The 24,785-nt window shown below is 47.5% G+C and overlaps 1 protein-coding gene and 1 long non-coding RNA gene across 3 annotated transcripts; one reads left to right on the plus strand and one right to left on the minus strand.

Moving 5' to 3' along the window:
• Positions 1-2,703: 2,703 nt before the first annotated feature.
• Positions 2,704-24,723, minus strand: LRSAM1 (leucine rich repeat and sterile alpha motif containing 1). 2 transcript variants are annotated; one of them, XM_039323022.1, is made up of 25 exons: positions 24,177-24,723; positions 21,766-21,887; positions 21,193-21,249; positions 20,683-20,727; positions 19,777-19,854; positions 19,457-19,525; positions 19,190-19,274; positions 18,163-18,284; positions 17,448-17,538; positions 17,192-17,322; positions 16,278-16,307; positions 15,676-15,798; positions 15,068-15,207; positions 14,285-14,329; positions 13,776-13,846; positions 13,051-13,150; positions 12,208-12,295; positions 10,587-10,661; positions 9,237-9,317; positions 7,702-7,797; positions 6,976-7,074; positions 6,669-6,800; positions 6,211-6,292; positions 5,610-5,743; positions 2,704-4,652 (listed from the first exon to the last, which is right to left on the minus strand). In XM_039323022.1, exons 2-25 carry the CDS (start codon positions 21,853-21,855, stop codon positions 4,473-4,475), a joined length of 2,244 nt encoding a protein of 747 aa, XP_039178956.1. In that variant the 5' UTR covers positions 21,856-21,887; positions 24,177-24,723; the 3' UTR covers positions 2,704-4,472. The 2 variants fall into 2 exon arrangements, with proteins under 2 accessions (XP_039178956.1, XP_039178957.1); XM_039323023.1 differs by lacking the exon at positions 9,237-9,317.
• On the plus strand, positions 21,784-22,635 carry LOC120298879. Its single transcript, XR_005554251.1, has 2 exons — positions 21,784-21,920; positions 22,046-22,635. It is a non-coding gene; the product is annotated as an uncharacterized LOC120298879 (long non-coding RNA).
• Positions 24,724-24,785: the final 62 nt, after the last annotated feature.

Here is a 24,785-nt window from a genome sequence, read left to right on the forward strand (position 1 = left end):
CTGGATCAGAAAGTCCTGATGGCCAAGCAGGAAGAGAAGTTAAATCTAGGAGCAAGCTATGGGTCCTTGATTTGTGGCAGCAGCTACGTCTGGCCCATAGAACCTTCAGACTGAGATGCCTCTGCTCCTGGTGGTCCTGTTTCTCGTAGGAGAACTTCATCGTTCCTCAAGGCCTTCTTGAGGTTCGATGGCGCCTCTAGTATTCCCTGCTCAAGAAAAGACTAGCGTGAAGACGATGGAGACGACAAGAAGGATCAGAGTCACCGCAAAGCAAATGCGTAGGTTCTCCACAGAGACAGGGGCTGAGGCTGTCCTTGGAGGCATCTCTACCACCACGGCGTTTTGCCTCTCCTGCAGACGGAGCCCGTTCCACATCCCGGCATGGAAGCCTGTGGAAAACACCGGAACGATGCCGCTGATGGTGAAGATGGGTGAAGGAGGACTATAGGTGTACTCCAGAGACAGGGCCAAGTTGCCAAAGGACCAGTTGGAAACCCTGGTGGACTCTTTGTCTTCTTCCAAACCATCTTCAGAGGTGGCTTGGGGCACCTGTGTTCCCGGTAGTCCTATCTCCCGTAGGAGAGTTTCATTGTTCTTCAAGGCCTGGAGGCCGCCTTGGGGCACGAGGGTCACCATCCGGCAGAAAGGGCAGACCACGAAGGAGACCATTCTGCTCCGGCAAGCCAGTTTCCTGAGACAGGCCAGGCAGACGGTGTGGGAACACCAGAGAAGCTTTGGCACCCGCCTGGTGGCAACTTCTTGGTAGAACTCGTAGCAGATGTTGCATTCCTTTCCACAGCCATCCTCAGAAGACAGGAGGGCCATGCCTTCTTTGGGACTTGAGATCAAACTCTAGGAAACTTGGGTTTCTCCTAGAGCCCCCAACTCAAGACAGTTTCTTTCTGAAGATCCTTGCTGGCCACCTCCGTAGCTTGTTTTGGCTATCTGGCTTCTTCTGAGTGTTCAGAACCCAGAACAACATCCGCCGGGAGAGAAAGACATTGCTGCAAGCTACTCTTTGAAGCACTCATTCAACCTGCCTTGACCGCTCCCAACTCCGAGATGACAGGACACAGTAACTCTTCCAGATAATCAACTGAAAGTGGGTTGAGATTTCCAGTCAACAAAGCGGTTGGGCACAACCACCCAGCAAATAAAAGCCGGCCTCTCTCCACATCCACGCCTCCTCTGAACTTTAATCCTTAATCAATGACTTGTTAACTCAACGTTTGGGGCAGTTTACTGGCGGCGACTGCATCAGAGGCTGAAAATAGCTTTCTCCCCTCACCCAAATAAAAAGCTATTCCTAGAGTGGGCGCAATTTCCAGTATTGCAGTTAATTAATGATACAAGTGGATTTCCTCATTCATAGTTCTTCGTCCTGCAGACCCGACATCCCTGCCTTCTTTTGAGCAGTCTCCAAAGTACAGTAGTCCTTGACCTAACAACGGTTGGTTTAGGGACCGAAATTACACCACTGAGGAAAGTGACCGAGGACCGTTTTTCGTACCTACTCCCTTCGCCGGCGTCCCCCATGGCCACGGGATCAAAATACGGATGCTTGGTCTCCCCCATTTCAGAAGCTAGACATTTGGGCACCCTTAAGGGAGGGGCTCAGAAATCTCCATTCCTATCTTCTCCTTCCTCCCCGTCAAGAATGTAAACACGCTTGTAGGTCAACACAAGCTCTCGTTCAGCTATGGTTGAGGATGCTGAACAAGGTCCTTCCTATTCCCCAGGACATCACAAGACTGAAATCCCATAAGCCAGCATGGAAAACAGCCATCTATTTAACTTCTAGCCAGTTTAACCTCCAGAATGCCTGGACGGAGGAAGAGTCCAAGGTTCCTGACCATTAGTGATCCTTCTACCAAACCACCTAGTTTTGACCTGCCTCGCTCCATCTGGTCGAAACCAAACAGAATTAGCTGTGATACCGGAAGAAATGACCCTGCCCTTTATCGGTGGGGGTGGAAAGATTCCCCTTGTTGTGATTGTGGTGCCGACACACCAACTATTATGCAAGGTGGCCCCATGATGGACGTTCTCTGGTTCCTCAGAAGATCCGCACGAAGCAAGACCACAGGCGATGATGGCCTGGAGAGTTGAACTGGACATCCAGTTATGAGGCCACTGCTGTATCCCGGCAGAAGTTTTTGTATGTAATTATGTGGACTGTGTCCATATGTCCTCTTCTATCATGTTCTCGCCATATGTCCAAATGATAATAATAAAAGGTCAACACCGCATCAATTTTTGTCCTAGCTGGCCGGGCTCAAGTTGTTTAGATGCTGCCAAATCATCAGATGCATCTTTAACCTAGTGTTAAAAGGGATTTGTCGCCTTCCTGGTCTTCCCAACAACACAATCATTGGTTGGGCCAGAGGGAGTATGCTTTGGGCTGTCAAATCTCCAGTCTTATTTGGGTTCAGCCAGATGTCACTTTCCAGTGGGCTGAAAGTCCACAGCGTAGGACAATTGTTCTCACCGTGTGCCCTGCTCCATGTTTCCAGGAAAAGGGCCATTTTAGAAAGCACAAAGCTTTTTTAAAAAATTTATTTATTTCTGTGCCCTCAAAAGAATCTTTCACCTGCCCTTGGAAGATCTACCAAGGATAATGGAACAGATTTTTGGCAGTCCTGCTCTGAATTTAAAAGAGGGTTTGAGAAGCAACCCTTCTGATAGAGTGAAGGACATCACAAGTCGAAGCTCTTGGAAGTTTATTTTCTCGGCTGAGTACATAGAAGACATTACATGGCAAACAGATCAATGTACACACCAGACAGACATGCAGGAGGTACGGCGGGCAGTTCTTGAGGCTCTTTTGAAAGAATCACAGCTGTGTGATGGGTTCTGATGTTCCTTTTCCCCCCACTTCACGGCTTTCCACACAGAAACCCGGGGTGGGTGGGAAGGCAGCTTAGAGCAGGCTCCCCTGGAGTTCTCAGCTTCTGTCTGGAATGAGGGCTGGAGAATCTCCATGGGTTGTGATAAGTGGGACATATGGATCATCAGAACCTCAACATAGCAGGCTTGCAGCCAAGAACACCCGTGGTCTTGACTTGGAGGGAGAACCCAACCCCCTTACCGACACAGAAGCCAGGAGAAGACCCAACCTTGGCTATTTTTCAGACCTGTGGACTTCAGCTCCCAGAATTCCAGGAGTTGGAAGTCCACGGATCTTAAATTTGCCAAGGTTGGACATCCTTGCTCCACAAGCATTTTTTCCCCCCTTCCCACATCCCAAGTCCATCATCCTAAAGATTCGAAACTGCAGGCCCAGCCACCAGTTGTGCCTAGGCTCTCCCAGCTGGGTGCAGCCCCAGAGAGATGGGGAGGGGTTGGGCAGAGAACACTCCCCTCACACACACACACCAAAGGCGTTGAATCCCTGCTTTTCCAAGCATCCCAGAAGGAAGGCAAGTGGTTCAGTCCAAAGAAAAGTGCAGATTTTTCAGGAGGCGGCAGGTAGAGAATGAAGCTTCCAGTCCTCAAGGGATCCTGAACTTGGGAGTTGTTCCTGCCCACTCCTCTGCCCACTTTCTGGGGAAGAACTTGCTCAGGCAGTTCAAGTCCACTGACTGACTAATTAACCAAGTTATTAACTACATGCTGTCAAGCAGAACAGCTGCCACCCAACCGGGCACCTTCCATTAACCCAGCCGACATTCATACCCTGAGTTCAACTTTTGCCTCTAAAGGGGTGGTCACGCCAGGCTGCCCTCTTCGGCGAGTGAGATTCTTTCCCTTCCCTTCCCCTCCAATATTTTGGTGACAGGTCTCCCTTTTAATTCCCAAATGTGAAAAATGAAAAGCCCTGCAGGGAGATTTGAAGCATTTCAATGAGGACTAGTAGAGCTTGAGGGCGATCGACACGGAGATTCCCTGTAATAAAGGCAGCTTTTTGTTCTCCTCTGACATTTTTGCCCCACCGATAGTGGTCGGGATGATCCCGTCACCATCCCTGCGTTAAATTCCTTCCAGGGGCTAAAATGCAAGTCTCTCCCAGTTATCCATCCATCATCCAGGCCACGGTTGTCCCAAAAGCGCTTTTCCAAAAGGCAATTGGACTTCCCTGTGTTTTTTTATATAGTCTTTCCTTGAAAACATTTTGCTTCTCACTCAACAATCTGAAGAAGCTTCTTAGAGGAGAAGCGAAAGGTTTTCAAGGAAAGGAACCAAGAAAGAAAGTCCAGCTGCCTTTTGAAAAAAACACTTTTGAGCGTCCCTTCATTTATTTCCCAGTTGCCTGGAGGTTTCGAACGCATAACACTCTGCCCAGTGGACAACCGTGAGCAAAAGACGACCTTATTTAGTGCAAAGGCGTGGTGCACACCTCCTTCCTGTCCATCGCCCGGCGTGCGCGGAGGCGAGTGCTGCAAACCCAGAACATGCTTTCCGAGCGTGCAGCGATGACAAAACCGACGTGCAAAAAAAAAAGCAAATGACGAAGGCTGACATTCCAGGTTTTTCTACATTTCTCCTCCAGGAGAAAAGCCTGCCCCTTTGGCATCCTCCGGGGGGCTATAGCCGCTGTGGAAGAGCCGGATCCGTTGCACTATCGCTTGTCTGCAGAGTGGGCAGGTGTGCAAGGCTTCGGAGCACTTTTGGCAGCAGCAGACGTGACCGCAGTACAGGAACACCACTTGGGCCTGGGAAGGAGAAGCCGCAGAAGGCGAGGTCAGGCCGGGTGCCTTCCCCTCTCAAAAAGAGAATGGGGGGGGGGGAGAGGGGGGCTTCCATGCATGCAAAAGGGGCAGCGAGGGAAAAAAAATAAATAAATACCCAAGCTTTGTTTCAAGGAAAATGAACTCGAAAGCAAGAGTTTTGGTGGCCGGCTGGAGAACTAGTTACCGTGGCTTAGTGTTGAAGAAAACCACAGCACAGCTAAGTCCTCAACCTGCGACCGCAATCGAGCCCAGGATTTATGTTGCTAAGTGAAACATTTGTTAAGTGGCGCAGTGGTTAGAATGCGGTATTGCAGGCTAACTCACTGGCCGTTGCCAGTAGTTCGATCCTGACCGGCTCAAGGTTGACTCAGCCTTCCATCCTTGTGAGGACCCAGATTGTTGGGTCTGTCTGTCTGTCTGTCTGTCTGTCTGTCTGTCTGTCTGTCTGTCTGTCTGTCTGTCTGTCTGTCTATCTATCTATCTATCTATCTATCTATCTATCTATCTATCTATCTATCTATCTATCTATCTATCTGTCGTGGTGGCACAGTAGTTAGAATGAAGTATTGCAGGTTAATTCTGCTAACTGCCAGCAGTTCGATCCTGACCGGCTCAAGGCTGACTCAGCCTTCCATCCTTGCGAGGCCGATAAAGTGAGGAGCCAGATTGTTGGGGGGCAAGATGTTGGCTCTGTAAACCGCTTAAGAGAGGGCTGTAAAGCACTGTGAAGCAGTCTATAAGTCTAAGGGCTATTGCTATTGCTCCAGGAGGAGTCCCATCATGCCTTAGAATTCCTGGATTAGAACCACACAGGGTCAGGATGGTTCCATGCATAAGTTGCCGGGATAAAACGAGGAGAGCTAAGGTGGGTCAGAAAGAAGAACAACGCAGTTGTCTATCACTCCCCACACACTCACACAAGGCCGCCCGTCGGCTTACCTCTAACTCCATACACACTACACACTCGCAGTGGTGTTCTTCTGGCGGTGGAGCTGATGGGGCTTCAGGCTGGGCGGACTCTTCTCCAAACTCGGGTGCAGAAGGCCCCACTTCTTCTGCTGGCTTCAACAGTTCTGCAACCAGGTGGAAGGAAGGCAGAGAGTGAGGAGGAGCTCAAGGAAGAACATGGGCCACCCGATGGGACTGGGAGAAGATGGAGAAGATCCTCAAGGCCGCAGTGATCATGGCTGCCAGTTCTTATTGGTTGAATGTTCCAAACAAAGTTGACTCTCTTTTGTTGAACTCAAACCTTGGTGCCCTCACGTGTCCTTCACAACAACGCAAGACGTTCCTTGGGAATTTTGTTCATCCTCCATCTAGGCTCCCATCCTAAAATGACTGGGTGGTCTCCTCTCCATGTCCTAACCAAGTTCTCCCTGTCATTCAGTGCAGGCTACCCTGAGATGGCTTGAGTTCAACACATGGTTCAAAGGCCCAACATGTCCAGACATAGCAAAGAAACCCCCTGGAATCTGAAGACTTCCCCAAAGGTGCCCCCAACCCCAGCTGGGGACAGAGGTGACCTGTGAAGAAGCTTTACCTGGTATGGTTTCTGCAACAGCTTGTATCTCCCGAGCTTTCTGGATGATGGCGCGTTGCAAGCCAGATTCAGTTATTCCGATCTGCAAGAGGCAAGAGTAGTTGAAACAAAACCACCAGACTGGAAGGCAACCCACCTGGAAACAGTTGCTCAACGGGTTTTGCCCCGTTTTACGGCCTTTCCAGCCGCAACGGTCAGTGAATCCAGCTTCCCCATTGACTCAAAACGTGATCACGGGACCCCAGGACACTGCAACCATCATAAATGCGAGACAGATTGCCCAGCGCCTGAATTTTGATCACGATTGTAAGGATGCTGGAACAGTCGTATGTGTGAAGGGTTGTTAAGTCCCTTTTTTTCATTTTTTCAAATGAAATGTTGTAAGTTGGGGACAATCTGTAACCAGGGTGTGAGGAAGGAGGGAGACTGCAGTATCAGAACGGCCCGTGTTTCTTGACCTTGGCTAGGTCCCCAGGGACCATGTGGCTGAGCATTTCGAGAGAGATCCGATGGTGGGCAAAAATGGGTAGGTACTGTTCGGCCGAGAGGCCCGTCAACAGCTTCACCAGCTGCCTCTCCAGACCTTCTTCCTGTCAGGAGAAAGAGAGAAGGAAGGAATTCAAGCGACCAGCCTCCTTCGTTTAGGGGAATCCAGGCACCAGCAACCCGAACACCAAGGAGATTGTACAAGAATGGAATGATGGATGAACGAAAGAGAGAGAAAAAAATAAATGAGATTTTCTCTGCCCGTTGGCCGCCAGTCACCTGCAACCGGAGAGAGAGAGGCTTCTGATTTAAGAGTCGTTGGTACTGGATCAGCCAGTAGTTCTCCTGCTTCGTCTCACTCTTGGCCTCCAGTTCTTTCTGGGAAAAGGAGAGAGAAAGAAAGAACATTACGAGCTGGTTGAGCCTTGGTTGACCTGCCTGAGAACCACACAGGGGGAAACTGCTAGAGGCTATCCCACCAGGTCAAACGTGCCCTAAACCAGAGGTCCCCAACCTTTTGGGCACCAGGGACCGATTCCGCGAGAGAGGTTTTTCCACAGACCGGAGAGTGCATGGTTTTGTGTGCTGCCTGCATCCCACAGATGCGGCTCTGCTGGTTTGTGCGGACCGGTTGCTGGCACGCTGCAGACCGGTACGGGTCCACGAACTAGGAATTGGGGACCCCTGCCCTAAACAGAGGCCAGTCTTTGGTTCATCCATCCTGGTAAGGTTGACCCCAAGCAGGTGAAGTTCTCCACAGATGACCTCATTCTTGTTTATTGTAAAGCTACAAGTACAGAGGGGTGTATGTGTGATGGCTCAGTGGTTAAAGACGCTAAGTTGTCAGCTGGAAAACTGATCACCCAGGTTTGAGATCCAAGAGCTGCTCAACGGAGCGAGCCCCCGTCCCTTGCTCCAGCTCCTAGCAGTTGGAAAACACGCACGCGCAAGTAGATAAATAGGTACTGCAGGCAAGCTGCCTTCCCCCCACACCAGGCCCTTTACCAGAATGGCTTGCAGCTCCTCTTCTCGCTCTTTTTTCTCTTTCAGCAGCTGCTGCAGCAGATAACTCAAGGTGCGCCGTTGCTCCCCAATTGCTTCCTGCAACACAACATGGTTGTGGGGGTGTTTTAGAAGAAGACTGAACTTCCTTCCTTCCTTCCTTCCTTCCTTCCTTCCTTCCTTCCTTCCTTCCTTCCTTCCTTCGCTGGAACGCAGCCCCTGTCTTCTTTCTCCCCGATTTCTAAAAACTTGGCACTTTCCGTTGGAAGTTAAAATTCGGCAAGACTGAAAATGTTTGCCGGCTCCGAGAAAGGCCTGCAATTCTGTGCTTATCAATCAGCCCGAGACTCCATCATCTAGCAGAGCCTTCTTGTTTATTCACTCGACTTTTCACACAATCCCTCTGGACCACAGCATGCCAGGACCCCCCTGTCCTCAGCTGCCTCCCAGAATTTGCCCAAATTTAGCCTCGCTGCTGAAATTCCAGCCAGCAGGGTACAGAAACAACAACAACAATAATAAATCTTTGAATCTTCACGGCGCTGATTTGTTAGCTTCTTAAAGGCTCCTTTCCTGTTTCTGTTTTAAAGAGAACTTCATGTGATGCGTTCCATATCCATGAGGACTAGAAACGAAGGATCCTTTTTGTAAAAAAAAAAAAAAAACCCAGAAAAGTTCTTTCCCAAAAGACATGCAACCTTGGCTTCAGCGCCCGTACGGGATTCATGCATCTGGAGAGATGGAATGAGCCAGCTGGAATGGTGTCCGTTTGGTAAAAAGGGGTGGGTGGAATAAGCACACACTGAAGCAAAAATAGCCAGAAAGAAACCATAGGGGGAAAAATATGAAATGCTCAGCCAGCTTGCACAGGTAGTCCTCGACTTAACGACCATCCCTTTAGTGACCATTTCAAATTACTGAAAAAAGTGACTGGTGACCATATTCACACTCACAACGGCGGCAGCATCCCCCAGGGTTGTGTTGTTCAAAATTTGGATGCTTCCCGATGGTTGCGACTTTCCGACGAGCCAAGTCAACCGGGAAGCCAGATTTGCTTAACAACCAGGCAACTTGCTTAACGACAAAAGCGATCCACTTAACAACAGTGACCAGAGAGGTCGTCAAACGGGACAAAATTCCCCTAACAGTTGTCTTGCCTGGCAATCTGGGGTTCCGTTGCGGTCGGTGAGTCAAGGACGACATCTATTCCCTTCCACCCACTTCCTGCTACCCACTAGTGTCAGATTTCCTCTTGTGATTTCTGATTTGACGTCACAGTCTGGCTACTTAACAGGGTCCTCCTGCCCAACCCTCCCAAATCTCTAGACCAACCGGTCTCCAGAATCCTGGCAGCGTTTGCAGGAGGCCGTCGGGCGAAAGGAGGAGACGGGGGGGGGACTGGGAAAACTGGAGGACTCCTGCATCGAGCCTTCCTCTCCAAGTTGCTAAAGCAAAGGGAGGAGGAGGAGGAGGAGGAGGAGGAGGAGGGAGCCAAGCAGGAGGGGGTGATGGTCTGAAAAGGGGGGTGGGTGACATACCTGCAGAGCCTCCGTGTCCAGCTGCTGCCTCTTTAACTCCAACTGGGTGAGTTGCAGTAACTCTCTCTCTATTAACTTAATCTACGGAGAAGATGAAATAAGGGAAGCGGGTGGTTTGTGTGTGTGTGTGTGTGTGTGTGTGTGTGTGTGTGTGTGTGTTTCCTAATCGCACCGGCCTTTTTGGAGGCTACGCCTCTCAAAGTACTAGAGGGTGATGGCGGGGGAGGAACTCCACTTCCTTCGGCCAAACAGATTTGGGTAACTGCTCAGAGTTCCTTGCAAAACTGGACAGGGAATTCTCCTCTGAGAAGCTTCTTCAGCTCCAACTGGGTGGTGGAGGAATGGAAGGATTTATACTCCTTGCAGACCGCTGGTCGTCTGCCTTCTTTCAGAGAGTCGCTGAGGCCACCTGGAGGTTTACCTGTGTCCCCAGGGTCACTGAGTGGTGCAAATGGGTGCCCCACCACCCAGTCAGAGTTGAAGAAGCTTCTTGGAGGAGAAGCCAAAGGTCTTCAGAGAAAAACAAGGAAGTCCTTGTGGCCTCTTGAGAAAGCGCCTTTGGGACAGCCATGACCTGGAGGACTGAGGACCGGCACAGACACGTTCCTTCTTCGTATGTCACCCTAGACGTGAGGACAGCCAGGGAAGCACCCCGTACAACCCTCAAGCATCTGGAATACTTCGTGGAGTCAAGTGAATGGAAGCTACAAGCCCTGGACATCCAGCTTCTTTTTGGGAAGACGTGACGTTCAAAAGGAGGCGCTCTGAAGCTTCCGTGGCCTTTCTGGAAGGCTCGGGATGTGGTTCGAGATGAGCCAGAGCTTGTAGCGCCACAGCGAAGCCACCAGAGAAGAGGAGAGTCCACCAATACCCTTGTCCACCACCTGTTAGAACACTAAAGGCCTGAGGAACCCACTAGACAAGGAGAAAAGGTGCAGTCAGGGGAACGGGGTGGGAGAAATTGCAAACTCTACCATCTGAGGGCCTCTGGCAAACCGTTCCCTCTGGCAGTGATCCTGCGTTCATAAGCGGTGGGGGCGTCAGTGTTGGTCAAAATGGTCTCGGACAAGCAACAGAAACAAATGACGACAAACACATGGAAACAGAACCATGGAGATGAGGTTTTTATGGACCGTCGGAAGGGTGGGAGCGCAGCAAAGCCGTCCCCAGAGGGGAGGCATAGTAGACTGGCCCAGAAAAACACGACTTTGTCCCGGTACCAAGTTCTCCTCACCAGGATGGGTACCCAGGCCAGGTTTGAAAAAGAAGTCTTCTGATTCAGGAAGGGATGAGTGATGCGGCCTCCCCCCTCCCCTGGATCTCCTCCCAAGTCTTAAATTTGGCACTCACCTGGTTTCTGATCTGGCAATGCATGACGTCTCGCTTCACCTGGAGCGCTTCGAAGGCTGCCTTCTGCATCTCGCTCTAAAAGATGGAGACCCGAGTTTTTGTGAGGAGCGGAAGCTGCCTTAAACTACCTGAGACCATCTCTCTTCCCTCACTCCTAATTCTCTTTCTCCAACCCTGAACTCAAAAACATTCCAACAAGCTTTCCAGGATGGAAGCAAGCCAGGATGACCTACCCACTGAGCTACGAGGTCCTTCCTCCCTAGTGTGAAAATTCTACATCATTAGACAAGTCTATTTAATCTAGGACTGTATTTACAGGGTGGCTGCAGCTCTTTAGAATTCACAGACAAAGATGGGTCTTTTTTCACCTGTGTTACCTGGCACCTTTTTTTTACAGAAAAGTGAGTGATTGAGTTTGGGATCTCTATTCCACCCACTTGCCAAATACACACTTGACTTTAAGCAAGGGATGATCCTCATCAACACTGCAGAGTGAGATATAGATCAAAACACTGATTTAGGTACTCTAGAGATTTCTGGAAGCCTGATGATAGGTAGGTAGGTAGGTAGACAGACAGACAGAGACAGATGATAGAGATAGATACAGAGATAGATAGATAGATAGATAGATAGATAGATAGATAGATAGATAGATAGATTTGGAAAAGCTACATTTTTGTTACCAAATTTAAAGAATTGCAATTGCACAGATAAATAATGCAAGGCCCCACTATCAGAATAGTCCCAAAGCAAAGATCTTTGCAGAAAGAACACAAGTGTGTTAAGTCCACCTGAATTCCCCAGAAAGGTCAGTTAATGTGACAACATCCTCCAAAAGCCTGGAGTGTTGTTGTCAAACCACAAGAGCGGAACAATTGCTTTGTGGAACGAGACCAAGGTCCAGGATCGGGTTTCCAAGAAAGGCCAAACCAGGTGGGAAGCCTTAAAACAAGGCACGGGGAGGCAAAATGTGACCTTTTGCCCTCTTTGGCCGGAAATAATTGGGGGGGTTTTTAAAGCTTTTTAAAGAGACAAACAACAGGGCAAGGACCCCCATCTCTAGAGTTCGCCTTGCGAACCTGTGCAAAGATATTTGTTTCGAAGACATACAGATCCATTTTTACGTGGATCTAACAGAATCTCATCGGATTTCTCTCTATTTGAGGCTTGATTCAAAGCTATGTTTGCATGACAACACAACCTCAAGCCTAATTTGCTTAGTTCTGGCTTTAGCGGTCCAAAGAAATTCCCATTAAGATCACTTCAAGGATGAAGGGAGCTTCTACACATGGCTGGGAAAGCCTGAAGCCTGAAGAGCATCTAATGTTGTGCTCACGATGGATGCTGCTGACCACTGGAGGAATCTTGTAGCTTTCTAGACTTTGACTACAGGGCCTATCGTCTTTGTCCATTGGCTGTACTGATAGGAATTGTAGCCCAATGCATCTCAAGCACATCCATTTGCCTGCCTCTTCGGCAGGTGAACCAGATCCAGAGGAATCAACGCTTGGTCAATGATTAAGGTGGCTTCCAAGATTTGTTCGTTCTCCTAGTCAAGGTCCTGCTTAATTCCTTCTACCATGAGTGAATACCCTTCCACCCCCCACCCCCCCCATAATACCTCCTGCAGGATCTGGCTGATGGCTTTGTTCTGATCCAGCTGCTGCCAAGCCAGGATCTGCTGGAACTTCTCATCCATCTTGGCAAGGCTGAAAGAGAAGAATTCTTGGGGAAAAGGGCCCATGAGGTGTGACATTAGAGACGCTGATCTGTAGAGTGAGGAGACCCATTTCACTAAGGTATGGCATGGCTTTCTTGCTTTGAGCCTCAAGTTGTAGGAGAACCCAGCAAGTATGGTCCATGAACTTGGATTTATGGGTTAATGTAGGCCAACGTTACGTCTCCTTCAAATTGTTTAAGTATTTTGGATTTTTCAGAGAGGTCCGAGTGGGCCAGGGGATGATATCCAGGGACACCAGCAAACCAGGTAGGCAGTGTTCTCTTCCTGGTCTGGCATCAGAACCTGATCAAGTTGGGTTCTCCCACAAGGAGTAGGACCTATATTGCTGAGATGCTTCACCACAGGTGACAGTAGACTTCTAGGAAGAGCTTTCATCTCTTTTTCTGGAGGTTCCCAATCCCTTCATCTAGCAGGTCTCACAAAGTTCTGGAGAACTTCTACAAAGTTCTGGAGAACTTCTACAAAGTTCTGGAGAACTTCTACAAAGTTCTGGAGAAGCAGCTAAGGTTTGATTGAATGAGGGATATTTCCCTAGTCTTGAGACTGAGAATTAAATTAAAATCAGAGGGAATCAGGTTCAAATTGACGCTAAGTAACGTTGGACCAGCGTTCCTCTTCTGCTAGCCTGACTTGCAATGTTCTTGCAAAGAAATGGGTGCTTATAGTTGTCCCAGGCTCTTTACTGGTCTGGCACAGCCTCCCAACCCATGTCTTCTTCAGTACCTGGAGCACGTCTGGTTGACCAGGTCCTGTCGGCGAGATTCACAGGCTCCCTGAAGTAATCTGTTCCTGTAGGTCTCGGACAACATCTGCTTCATGGCCGCTGGGAGAGGGAAATTGGGGAAAAAAGAAGAGTTAATAGCCTTAACCTTAACCCTTAAACACAAGGCATAATTTCAGTTGCCAGGTAAGTATAATTCATACCTGCAGTGCCACAACAACTTTAAAAAAGAGCTTTTTTGAATGGCGATTTTAGCATGGTGGCTGTTTCTATTTAGATTTGCTCTGGTTTTTCATGGTGGTGAGCCGCAGAGAGGCGACACAGATTAAACCATGGAAAAAATGAAAACAGATCGCCCATCTCCAGCAGGGATTCTCTGGCAAGGGCTGAGCTCCTCAACCCTCCAAGATGATGACACGGCAAGACGGAGAAGACAGGGCAAGCGTTTGAGCCCCATCAACAGCCACACAGGGGTACCTCCGCACTCATCGTTAATTGTTTCCAGGGAGGAGTGACGAGTACCAAAAACAATGAGCAGCAAACAAATTTCTCCCGTTAAGGAATAATGTAGTGAGTCACAAGGCAGCCGACAGCGACAAGTTCTAGCTTGTGCGTTGAGTACCAAACAAACGAGGAGTACCCAGGCAAAATGTTCACGTCAAAATGTGCCGAGTCCCAATTTCAATGATCTCAAAGCAGTTGAGTACCAAGGTACCCCTGTACTTACCAGCTACTTCTTTCTTCCTCAGCTGTTCCGTTTCTTCCTGAGTGATGGCCATCAGCTGCTCCATCCGGATCCTGCAAGAGAAGCCAGATGCCCATCGGTTCCCCTCAACTTTTCTCAAGAGTTCCATCTCCACCATCTTTCTCCCTTCACCCCATTTGCGAGGTTCAAGCTGGGCTACACATTCTCAGAAAGCCCAATTTTCAGATTTCTTCCCCCTCCCCCCTCTCCCACTGATGTTGGTGTCACCCTGTCTCCGTGGAAAACTTTGGAGTATCTTTTTCCGGAGATCTTTGGGCTGAGCACTGACCCACCAAAGGGTTGTAAGGTTTGCTGTTCAGTCACAAGATTTTAGGGAAAGATTGTCTTGGTTGCTAGCTTGCGGTCCGAGTCACGTTTCATCCACCCCCAGCTTGCTTCATTTGGAACCAGCTACGATGGTTTGTGAATCATCATGTTTGGGAGCATTTGAGAAGGCAACGAACCGTGGCCAAGAAAAGCAGGAAACTCACCGGTCGTTCTCGAGGGATTTCAAAATCTCAGAACTTTGTTTCTGCCTAAAAAGATTTAATAAATAAAGAGTCATCATCCAGCCATTATACTGATCAGCTCTACTAAGGACTACTAAGTCTGGATCTTGGATCTTCATTTAACAACCAATCAAAGTTACAACAGAACCGGAAAAAAAAACTTACAACCAGTCCTTGACCACTGCAGCATCCTGTGATCCCTTGATCAAAATTTGGGCATTTTGAACTGGCACGTATTTACAACCGGTGCAATGTCACGTGATCAACATTGATAAACCTTCTTAGGCGGCCCCCACAAGCAAATCGATGGGTGAAGCTGGATTCACTTCACGTCCACGCCACAAAGGTTGTAAAATTGGGCATGGCTCACTTAATGATAGTTTAGCAACAGACGTTTCGGTCCCAATTGTAAATTGTTAAGTCGTAAGAGCCGTGGTGGCGCAATGGTTAGAATTGCGGTATTGCAGGCTGACTCTGCCCACTGCCAGCAGTTCGATCCTGATCAGCTCAAGATTGACTCAGCCTTCCATTCTTCTGAGGTCGGTAAAATGAGGACCCAGATTGTTGGGGAGCGGTATGCTTATAAACCACTTAGAGCAGGGTACAAAGCACTACAAAGCGGTATATAAGTCTAAGTGTTGTTGCTCCTGCTGGTGAGTCGAGGACTACTTGAACCCACCCCTCCGATCTACAAGGGTGCAGAATTGATTCTATGGCTTCCAGACACCAGCTGATTTCCCCTCTTCGGCTCAGCGGATCTCTTACCTTTGGTTATCTTCCAGCAGTTTCTGGATCCTGCTGGCCACCCCTTGCTCCATCTGCTTCAGCTGATCCAGCAGCTTCAGGCGCTCAGTCCCCAGGCGCTGCTGATGGCGGGTCAACCCTTCCTCCAGTTTCATCTGCTCCTGAAATTTGAGAGGGAAAGTCATTCCCGATGCTGAAGCCACATGGCAAGGAAAAAGAAGCGAGCCAGATTCACCCTGATTCATGTCAAATCTAATGCCAGATCCCCTTCCAACAAGCCAAGTCAAAGCCAGATTCCTTAGCAACTATATTACTAACTTATCAGCAGAGTGATTCACTTAAAACAAATCTGGCAAGAGAAGTCGTAGAATGGGGCAAAACTCACTTAACCTCTGTCTTACTTAGCAACGGAAATGTTGGCTCAACTGTTAGTTGAGGACTAGTTGCAAATTGCTGTCTTCTCTCATCTGTGAATTATTTCTGCCCGGAATTTCCCCCCGTTCCTGTCCCACTTCCTCACAATCAAGTCTACAACAATACGTCCTGAATTCAATTGCTAGGCTTCAACGATCTGGCGTGAAGGTATCTGTGGTAGGAATGGGGAAAAACGTGAGGTGCAGAAGCCTTGCCTCTTTCATGCTTTGGAGAAATTCTCCTTTCTGGACGTGACTTTGATGCATCAAGTGGACTTGTTCTCTCTGCTCCAGATCCAGCCAACGCTCAAATTCCAGCTTCTCCTGCATCTTCTGCTCCTATCAGGTAAACAGAGACCTCTGCTGATTTATAACCCTGATCTCACCGTATTCTACTCAAGGCCTCACGCTCTCTCTCAAACACAGTTGGAAGAGAAGATAGATTGTGCTTGTCCTTTGACCCACAGAGCTTTTTGAACCAGGAAGTGATCCTAAGCAAAATATCTGATTTTCTACAGTGGATTATTCTTTAATCCAGGGGTCCCCAACCTCTGGTCTGGGGACCGGTACTGGGCCGTGACATACCAGCAACCGGTCTGCACAAACAAGCAAAGTCCCATCCGTGGGATGCAGGCAGCACACAAAACCACGCACTCTCTGGTCTGTGGAAAAACCACTCTCCATGGAACCGGTCCCTGGTGCCCAAAAGGTTGGGGACCTCTGATTTAATCCTTATGTCACCTCCCATCAGCAGATGAATGGAACAGGTTGGCTAATCCCACAACGAGGAGTAGGGAGGGAAATCACAGGCATCTTACCTTTCGCTTCTCATAGTCTAGAAACTTGTTCTGCAACGAAAATAAATGGAGAAGTAAGCAAGATTGATTTTAACCAGCAGCTGAATGCAAACATGGTACGGTTTTGTTTTTCTTCAGAAGACTTGGGAAGTCCTGGCTATTCATCTCCGCCTTTAGCCTTTGATAGTAATTTCTTTGATTGTTGTGAGTCACCAAAAGTCATTGGGAGACTAGCGGCGTGCAAGTTGCATACATAATAATTTTGCAATTGACTATCGGCATTGACAAACATCCTATTAGTCAATTGCCAGAGGCAGCTTGGCTTGGAACAGCTTACATCCTGGGACAATCCCTTTAATGCCATCAGACAACAACATCTGCCTATCCCAGATCCTTGGAAAGGAGTCAGCAGGTAGACAAAAATGCCAAACCCAGTCTAAACATCTGGCTGACTGTGCAACAAACCGTAACAACACTGTCACACTGTGGCATTGACAAAAAAAAAAAATTCCCATTGGTTCATTACAAAAGGCAGCTTGACTTGAAACAGCTTACATCTGGCAGTCAGTCCTTGAACACCATCAAAGAAGAACATCTGCCTATCCCAGGTTCTTGGGAAGGGCTCAATGGGTAGACAAAAAGGCCAAATCCAGTCTAAACCTCTGACTGACTGTGCAAATAACCACAATGACTTTATTGCTTCCTCCCACTGTTCTCTTGGGAACAGAGTTCAGAGAAAAATGGTCACTTTCCTTTGTGTCTCTGTCTAGCAACTGTTTTTTGGGGTAGACTTTGCCAGAAAGTAGATGTTCTACACAAACTCTACGGGGAAACACCCTGGCGGGAGGCCAGTCCATAAAACTGGTTCCTGTGAGTTTAGGAAAAAATCTCCTAAAAAGGCATCCTTGTATATTTTGGGAAGCGTTAACACTCACTTGCCACTCGGCTTCATCTTCCATATATTTGTCAGCTGTTCTCCGGATGCCATCCACTGATGTCTCCTCGCCTTCCCTTTCCAACACAGGGAGTAAATACTGAGAGGGAGGGTTGTATTCTGTGCCCAGTTCTGGAAGGAAACCCACACATCACAATGTCACATGGATCTGTGCGATACAGGTAGCCCTCAACTTAGGCCAACAACTGAGCCCAAACTTTTTGTTGCTAAGCAACGAGAGTCTCCCTTTTGCTTACCGTCACAGAGGAACTGCTGGATGGCCACGGTGCCAGTGCTGCAAATCTCACCCGGTGGGTAAACCATTCCTGAAGCATCCAGGGACAGCGTCTGCCAGAGAGGAACACACACACACACACACACACACACAAAACCAGAGCTGCCTTCAATCTGGATTAAGCCAGGACCCGAAAGCTTGCTGATGTAACTTACAGGCGGTCCTCGATATATACGAGAACACAAGGCAGCCCCAAGTTTATGTGGCTGGAACATCTGTTAAGTGAGTTTTGCCCCCATTTTACGACCATTCGTGCTATAGCTGTTAAGTTAGTAAGACAGTTGTTAAATGGACCTGTCTTCCTCACTGGCTTTGCTCGTAATAAGGTCACAAAAGGGGATCGCGTAATCCCGGAACACTGCAACCGCCGCAAATATGAGTCAGTTGCCAAGAGTCTGAATTTTGATGCTGTAACGGTTATTAAGTGTGAGAAACGGCCCTGGCTCCCTTTTTTCAGCGCCGTTGTAACTTCGATCAGTCCCTAAAGGAACTGTTGTAAGTTGAGGACTTCCCATAAGAGTGGTTCAAACTTGCAAAGGAACAGAGCCATCCTAGATGGCTTAGCCAATTCCTGGTTGATTCTCCCACTTTTCCTCCTGATTGCTGCCAGATTTGAGGGAGAGTAAGAACGACGGCCTAAGAGATAGGCCGACTTCGAGCCAAACTTGTAACGCTACCTCCAAGGTTCGGATGTGAGCCAGTGTCTGCGGCAACTCCCGGACCAAATTTTCACTGATGTCCAACGTTCGGAGACTCCGCAGGCCCTCTAGGGTGGAAGGCAATTGCTTGAGCTTGTTGCCTGCAAGAAAAAAAACAGAAAGCAGAAAGTAAAAACATTTGGCAGGCACGAAAAATCTGTTCCAATTCGACTCTTGCAACTTCCAATGGTTGTTAGACAAATAATCAAAGATTGCCTGCATTTTGATTTTATTTTCTCATCATCAGCAGGGCTCTTAAGGCTTCTGGTACCCCTGCACTCAAGACGCAGGAGTTTGGTTATACCAGGGGTCTTCAAACTTGGTAACTTTTAAGACTCGTGGACTTCAACACTCAGAATTCCTCAGCCAGCTGAGGAATTCTGGGAGTTGAAGTCCACGAGTCTTAAAGTTGCCAAGTTGGAAGACCCCTGGGTTATCCTATACTAAGCTGCCCTCTGGAGGCTTTTAGTTTAACTGTAGTTTGTACTGGTTGATCCCTAATGTGCACTTTGAACTTCCCCATGGCTAACGGAAACAGTCATCAAATGTACAGCTTTGAAATTATCTTATTTTTTTTATCAGCTGTAGCACAGAGGATCAACTCTGATTGGGTCTGGCTTCAAGCAACAAGCAAAAATCAAAACAAGAATCCTGTGACCGACCTAGATTGGATCCTGCAACGTTATCCTGGGACGTGTATGTTTGCCTTCATTTGGGAAACCAAAAGCAATTTTGGAACTCTTTCTTAGGCTTCCAAAGCAAAATTTATTCCTGCTAGGCTAAATTATGGTGGAAGTCCGATGATTATATCCCTTGGGTGCAAAACTCAAGGTTGCCATGTCCTTTTCTAACATTTTTAAACTGGAAAAAACGAGCCATTATCAGCAAACTGCTTTCAACTGAACCCACTGTTTCTTGCATCTTTTTCTCCCCGCCTCAAAAGCGTAAGTTAAAAACCAGAACGATTGTTCTTTCCAGATACACACGGAGAAATGTTTTGCCATACCTTTCAAATTCAGCGTCTGAAGCTGAACAAGGTCCCCAATCGAGTCCGGAAGAGCTTTTAAAACATTCTTTTCTACATTCAAAACCTACAAAGAACAGAAACGGCATCAAGGGACAACATGCCCGTCTTAAAGCTGTCAACCCCGAGAGATCTATAAATCTCAGTCTGTGAGTTTGTGCCAGTGTGGCACCACCTCGAAAGGGATAGAAAGGGCCACATTGGTTCGTGAAAGTGCCCAAACTTCCCGAGCATCCGCAACTTCTTTACCTGGAGAGAAATCAACTGGCCGATATCGGCAGGAAGAGAGGTCAGCTGGTTATCATGGAGATCTAAAACCTGGAACAGGAGATAAAAAGAAATCCGTAACAATCCCATAATCTTCTGCCCAGCCTCCACGGTGAACCACAAAGGGTGATGGGATTGTCATCCAGAAACTGGGAATGCAAGAATACCACCACACCTTCGGACTGCCCCCCTGAAAAGTGGTTAAAATACAGGCAGTTCTAAACTAGGTTTAACGTCTTGTTCTTTCGATTCTGGATCTTTACAAGCTTCCACAATAGTTGATGAGAAGGGCTGCGAATCACCTTTATTGTTACAAGATTAGAGAGGCTGCAGGATTTGGGGACGAGGGACATCAAAAAATTGGTGTGAGCAATCAGCACCTGAAAGAAAAACATCACAGAAGGTATTACAACAGGACAATATTATGATCTGGATCACACACTGGATTAAACCATCATATTGGGGCTAGAGGATTGAATGCATCCTCCTGACCCCTGTAAAGTTCGTTTTAGGAGTTTAGGAAGCATATGAAGCTAATTATGGTGATTTATGCATCACAAAATATGGCTTAAGAATCAAGGCTAGCTCAGAGTCACATAAACACACAAGAGGAAGGTAGACCAAAGCAAGAATTCAGTGGCATATTGGTCACTGCAAGCCTAAATCTTGCATGTCTAAATGTGCATCAAACTCCTTCAATTTCAAGAAGAGGCTGGGCAGCATTTGTCCGAAATGGTATAGGATCTCCTGCTCGAGCAGGGGGGTTGGACTAGATGACCTCCAAGGTCCCTTCCATCTCCATTATTATATATTCTATGTTCTTGTGAATTAGGAAGGGGCTTGTCTGTTTTCTCCAATTACTATTGGACTATGCTCTGCGCTGTTTGCTGACCTGGAAATGTGAGACCAGTTAAACTGGGTTATCTGAAAGTACAAATAGAAGAACTTGATAGAAGAGTTTGAGATACGCAGTCTAAGAGAAGCCTGAATCTAAATGCAAGAAACAGCCGGGGTGGATGAAATATTGAACAAAACCGATTTCTCGTCATTTTGAGAACTTGAGGACCCCTTTCTGGTCCTGGAGAGAACTTTCTGTTCCCCCCCCCCCCGCTAGAAGCGGTTTAATGAAATTCAAGGTATTTGGTGAAATTCCTCATATTAACTCTGAACTGTCCTTTTTTAAAATGGAAACTGCGCTTCTTTCTTACCTTCTTCTGCAATACTTTGCAGGTCGAAAAGGCACCGTAGGGAAGCTAAAAAAAAGAAAGAAAAAGACAACTCGACGTAGGGCCACAACGGAGCCCAAACTTTCTGTCGCTAAGCGAGACAGTTCTTACGTGAATTGTGCCCCGTTTTACGACCTTCCTTGCCAGTTCTTAAGCGCATCACAGCCGTTGTTAAGTTAGTAACAGGGCTGTTAAACAAATCTAGCTTCCCGCTTTGGCTTTGCTTGTCGGAATGTCACAAAAGGGGATCACGTGATCCTGGGATACTGCAACTGTCATAAGTACGAGTCAGTTGCCAAGCGTCTGAATTTCGATCACGTGATCTTGAGGAGGCTGCAACGGTCTTAAGGGTGAAGAACAGTCGCAAATCCCTTTTACTAAGCGAACTGTTGTAAGTTGAGAGCTACCTGTAGGACTCCAAAGTTCCCATCCTAACAGTTGCCATCATTCGGGCGAGTAACCCACCAGGAACCGGAAATGGAGAAACCCTACCTCAGAAAGTTCACACCTGGAAATGTCAAGAACATCATCTGCTCCAGCTTCCTTTGCCTGTTGAAAATAATAGGTAGATTATTGGCGGCAAAAATCGGGAGGGGGGGATCATTTCAGTTGACCTCAAATTGGTGTTCCGTTCAGCTTCTACCGTCACGATAAAAGCCGGCTAGAAAAAAGGTGGAACTGAACAATACGGTGAATTTCCCAGGTGTGAAGAACTGAACGTGTTCTTCGGTTGTTTCCTTGGGATCGTCTAGTAAACAAACCCTACTCAGTTCACAGGTCCTCAGGGTCTTTGAGGTCACGGCCTGTTGACTTCTACATAGCCGTGAGGGAGATGAAGAAGTCACAAGGTTGGGGAGATGTTGTGACTTAAGAGAGCAGTGGTCAACTGTGGTTGCCAAGAGTTTTATCCCACCTCAAAGGAGGAGGACGAGAGAAGACTTCTTCTACTGTGGTCCCTCAGGAAGCTTCTGAGAAACACCTTCTACCCATCTTACAACCCAAGCAGTTTTCTGATAGAGTGGTGGGGCCAGCTATTCAGGACCTGGTTGTCTTCCCATGACTTACGAGACACATTTGATATTCCAGGCGTTTCCGGGCTTCGTTGCTCGCCTTCCTTTTCCGAAAGAAGAGCGGCATCTTGACTCCTGTCTCCATTTATCCCAGTTCAGCAGGATGGCGATTGGAATCTGAATAGCAGGAAGATCAAGAATCCATCCCAGGTAAAGTCATTGGCAGCTTAGCCTGCCCGGCTGGTTCTGCCTACCCCACCCTCGGATATGAACACCGTCTTAACAACCTGTCATCTTGACAACCTATCTTTGACACATGCTGTCTTTGATTGCAGTTGCTGCTGGGCACAAATCCCCATCAGCCCCAGCCTCCAAGCAGAATGATCAGGGAAGGTGAGGTGTAGGACAAAAACTCTGGAAGGTAAGCGGAGGAGAAGACTGGCTGATTGCCAACGGAAATGAAGATGAGTCATTAAGACAGGGATATCCTCTGGAAGATGCCAAGTACGAGTTCTCTCGTCGGAGCCCTGATGAAGTTACTCCGCTGGGTAATGAAAAGTCTTCAAGAAAACCAGAATGGACCCAGAGTCCTTCTCCTCTTCCTTCTCCCCTCCCCTCTAGCACTGATGATGCTACTTAGTTGGGTAATGAAATGTCTGTAAGAAAACCACCAAGGATCCCACCACCCTCCTCCTTCATTTAGGAAGCTTCACTCCTTCTAGGTAGCACTGATGATTCGACCTAGTTTGGGTCATAAAACACGTGCAAGAAAACCAAGCTTGGAGACCACCAAAGACCCCACCATTCTCTCATTAAATTATCCTCGTGCTTAAGACCTTCTTCGTACCATTAGTAGCACATGATTTAGAGACAGTCATGGTTCATCAACAAAGTAATATGGGTGGCCAGGCCCAATCCAGAAAAATAAATAAAAAATCCTTAAGCGTCCTCATTGGGTAGTTATTAACCCCTAAAGTGCAATTAGGGACAGATCGTCACAGACAAGATCTATTTGTGAGATGGCTAAGAGACAATAGTGAGTTTATGGCACATAATCAATCTTTTTTTTGCCTCAAGTCACCATGATCTGGCTTTAAGTCAGATCCTTTTCCCCTGCATTGTTTAATCTCTATTGCGTTCCCAGTGAACAGACTGGACTTCACGCTGTGCATTTTGACAGCCAGAAAAAAATCAAAGGAGGCAGTTTAGGTGGAACGATTACTGTAAAAAACTGCCTTAAGGCACAAAATCGTATCTCTTTGTAAACTTCCTTCACTCTGAGTATTGTTAGAGATGTCTCAATCTCACAACATATACAATGGAGGAAGTCCAAATTTGTTAAAGACTACAATACCTGTGGGTGTTTTTTTTTTTGGAGAGGAGAATTTCCTGGCTCCCTCACATATAATACCTTCCAGAAAGGAGAAAAACAGCCCGAAACCTTTGCCCTTGCAAAAAGATTTATTTGTGGGATTTTAATTTAAGATGGGATGGAGAATTATTGTCAGACCTGTGAAAATTAATAGCTTCCTTCAAGAATATATCCCCAATTCTGTATCTTCCTTTGCATTATTGTTACTATACAAATAAATTGCTGAAAAAAATATGTATACGTGTTTAATAAAAAGCTACAGCTTCCGAAGAGATTAATAGCCAATTTGAAATGGCCAATTATTTTAATAGATCAATGTTAACAGTGTTGTTTCTGTTTGTATTGATAAATTTTAAAAATAATAAAGAGGCAAAACTTCCCAACTACTGGATTTCTTGAAAGGGAAGGTAATTCCATTTGACATTCATATGGTTTTCTCTCCTCAAAGAGTGGATAGGGAAAAAAGAAGCTTTTTTTCATCTAGGTGTTTTTGGTGAATCTGAAATCCTTCGGTGTTCAAGGGAAATTATTTTGGGGAAAATAAAAGTATCTTCCTTTCACACAGTATAAAGTGCAGGATTGTGGCAACACACAAACCAATCTTTGAATAGCTTGCAAACAGATCTCTAAAAGGATGACCGAATCGATCACGTGTTACACAGAAGTAACAAATAACCGTGGCTTTAAGGGAGACACGCAAACACTATAATCAATTAGAGCAATGACATTGGCTGGACCTTGGCAATTAAAGATCTGCCTGGCATTTGTAAACAAGCTTCTGCCTTTAAGAAGATGATTTATACCGTTGAGAATTACTGGAAATTGGGCAACACAGATTTTTTTTTTTAAATTATTATTAATTGGAAAAGCCACTGGTGGAAGAAATCCCGATTTTTTTTTCTATCATAAATTAATGTGGCTCTCTTCCTGCCATGCCAGGCATTACCAACGGCATTTCCTTTCCTTTTATTTTATTTCCAGCCACCCAGCTCATTTTGATGAGAGTTTAGGCAGCTCTTCTGACAAAGAGACCCACGTTTTCTCCCACCTACCCCTCCTAAATTAAATTTCAGCCTTCCCTCCCCCTTTCTTACCTGCCAGGAAGTCCCATGGCATCCGGCTGGATGTATTTTCAAGGAAACGCCTTGCAAACAAGTCACTCTCAGAGCAGGGATGCAGGCAGACCCTCAACAGGTGAAGCTGTCATGCCAGCAGGAAGAGGCAGGGGTCGGGGCAGAAAGGAGGGCCCGGGGGGGGTTAATCAGAAGCCAAAGCAACTGGACTGATTGTGGGAAGAGGGAGAAATAAAACCTCAATGGCTAAATAATAATATAAAAATGCAGGAACTGCAGGACCAGCTGGCTTAGCCCCGCCCAGGAGGGGGCACAGCTGAGGAGCGGCCACGCCCCCTTCCTTGACTCCACGCCCAGGGCTGGAGAGCAACGGAGGAGCCAAGCCCCACCCACTCGCCAATATTGTCCCTCCCCGCGCCCCGTACTAACCGCCTCCGCTCATCCGTGACAACCTTCCCCCCCCACCGCCCACTTCGATTTTCTTTTCCCCGCTCCCTCCGTGCCGGTTGTCCCGGGAAGTCGCCGCCGCCGCGGCCTCGCCCCCGGCTCCCCGCCTCCCGTGCCCGCGAGCAAAATGGGCGCTTCAAATGGTTTCGCTTCCTCCCTCGGCGGCGGTGCCCTTAGCAGCCA

The sequence above is a fragment of the Crotalus tigris genome, unplaced genomic scaffold (assembly GCF_016545835.1).
Source record: "Crotalus tigris isolate CLP2741 ecotype Arizona unplaced genomic scaffold, ASM1654583v1 scf7180000024153.1733885, whole genome shotgun sequence".
Taxonomy (NCBI): domain Eukaryota; kingdom Metazoa; phylum Chordata; class Lepidosauria; order Squamata; family Viperidae; genus Crotalus; species Crotalus tigris.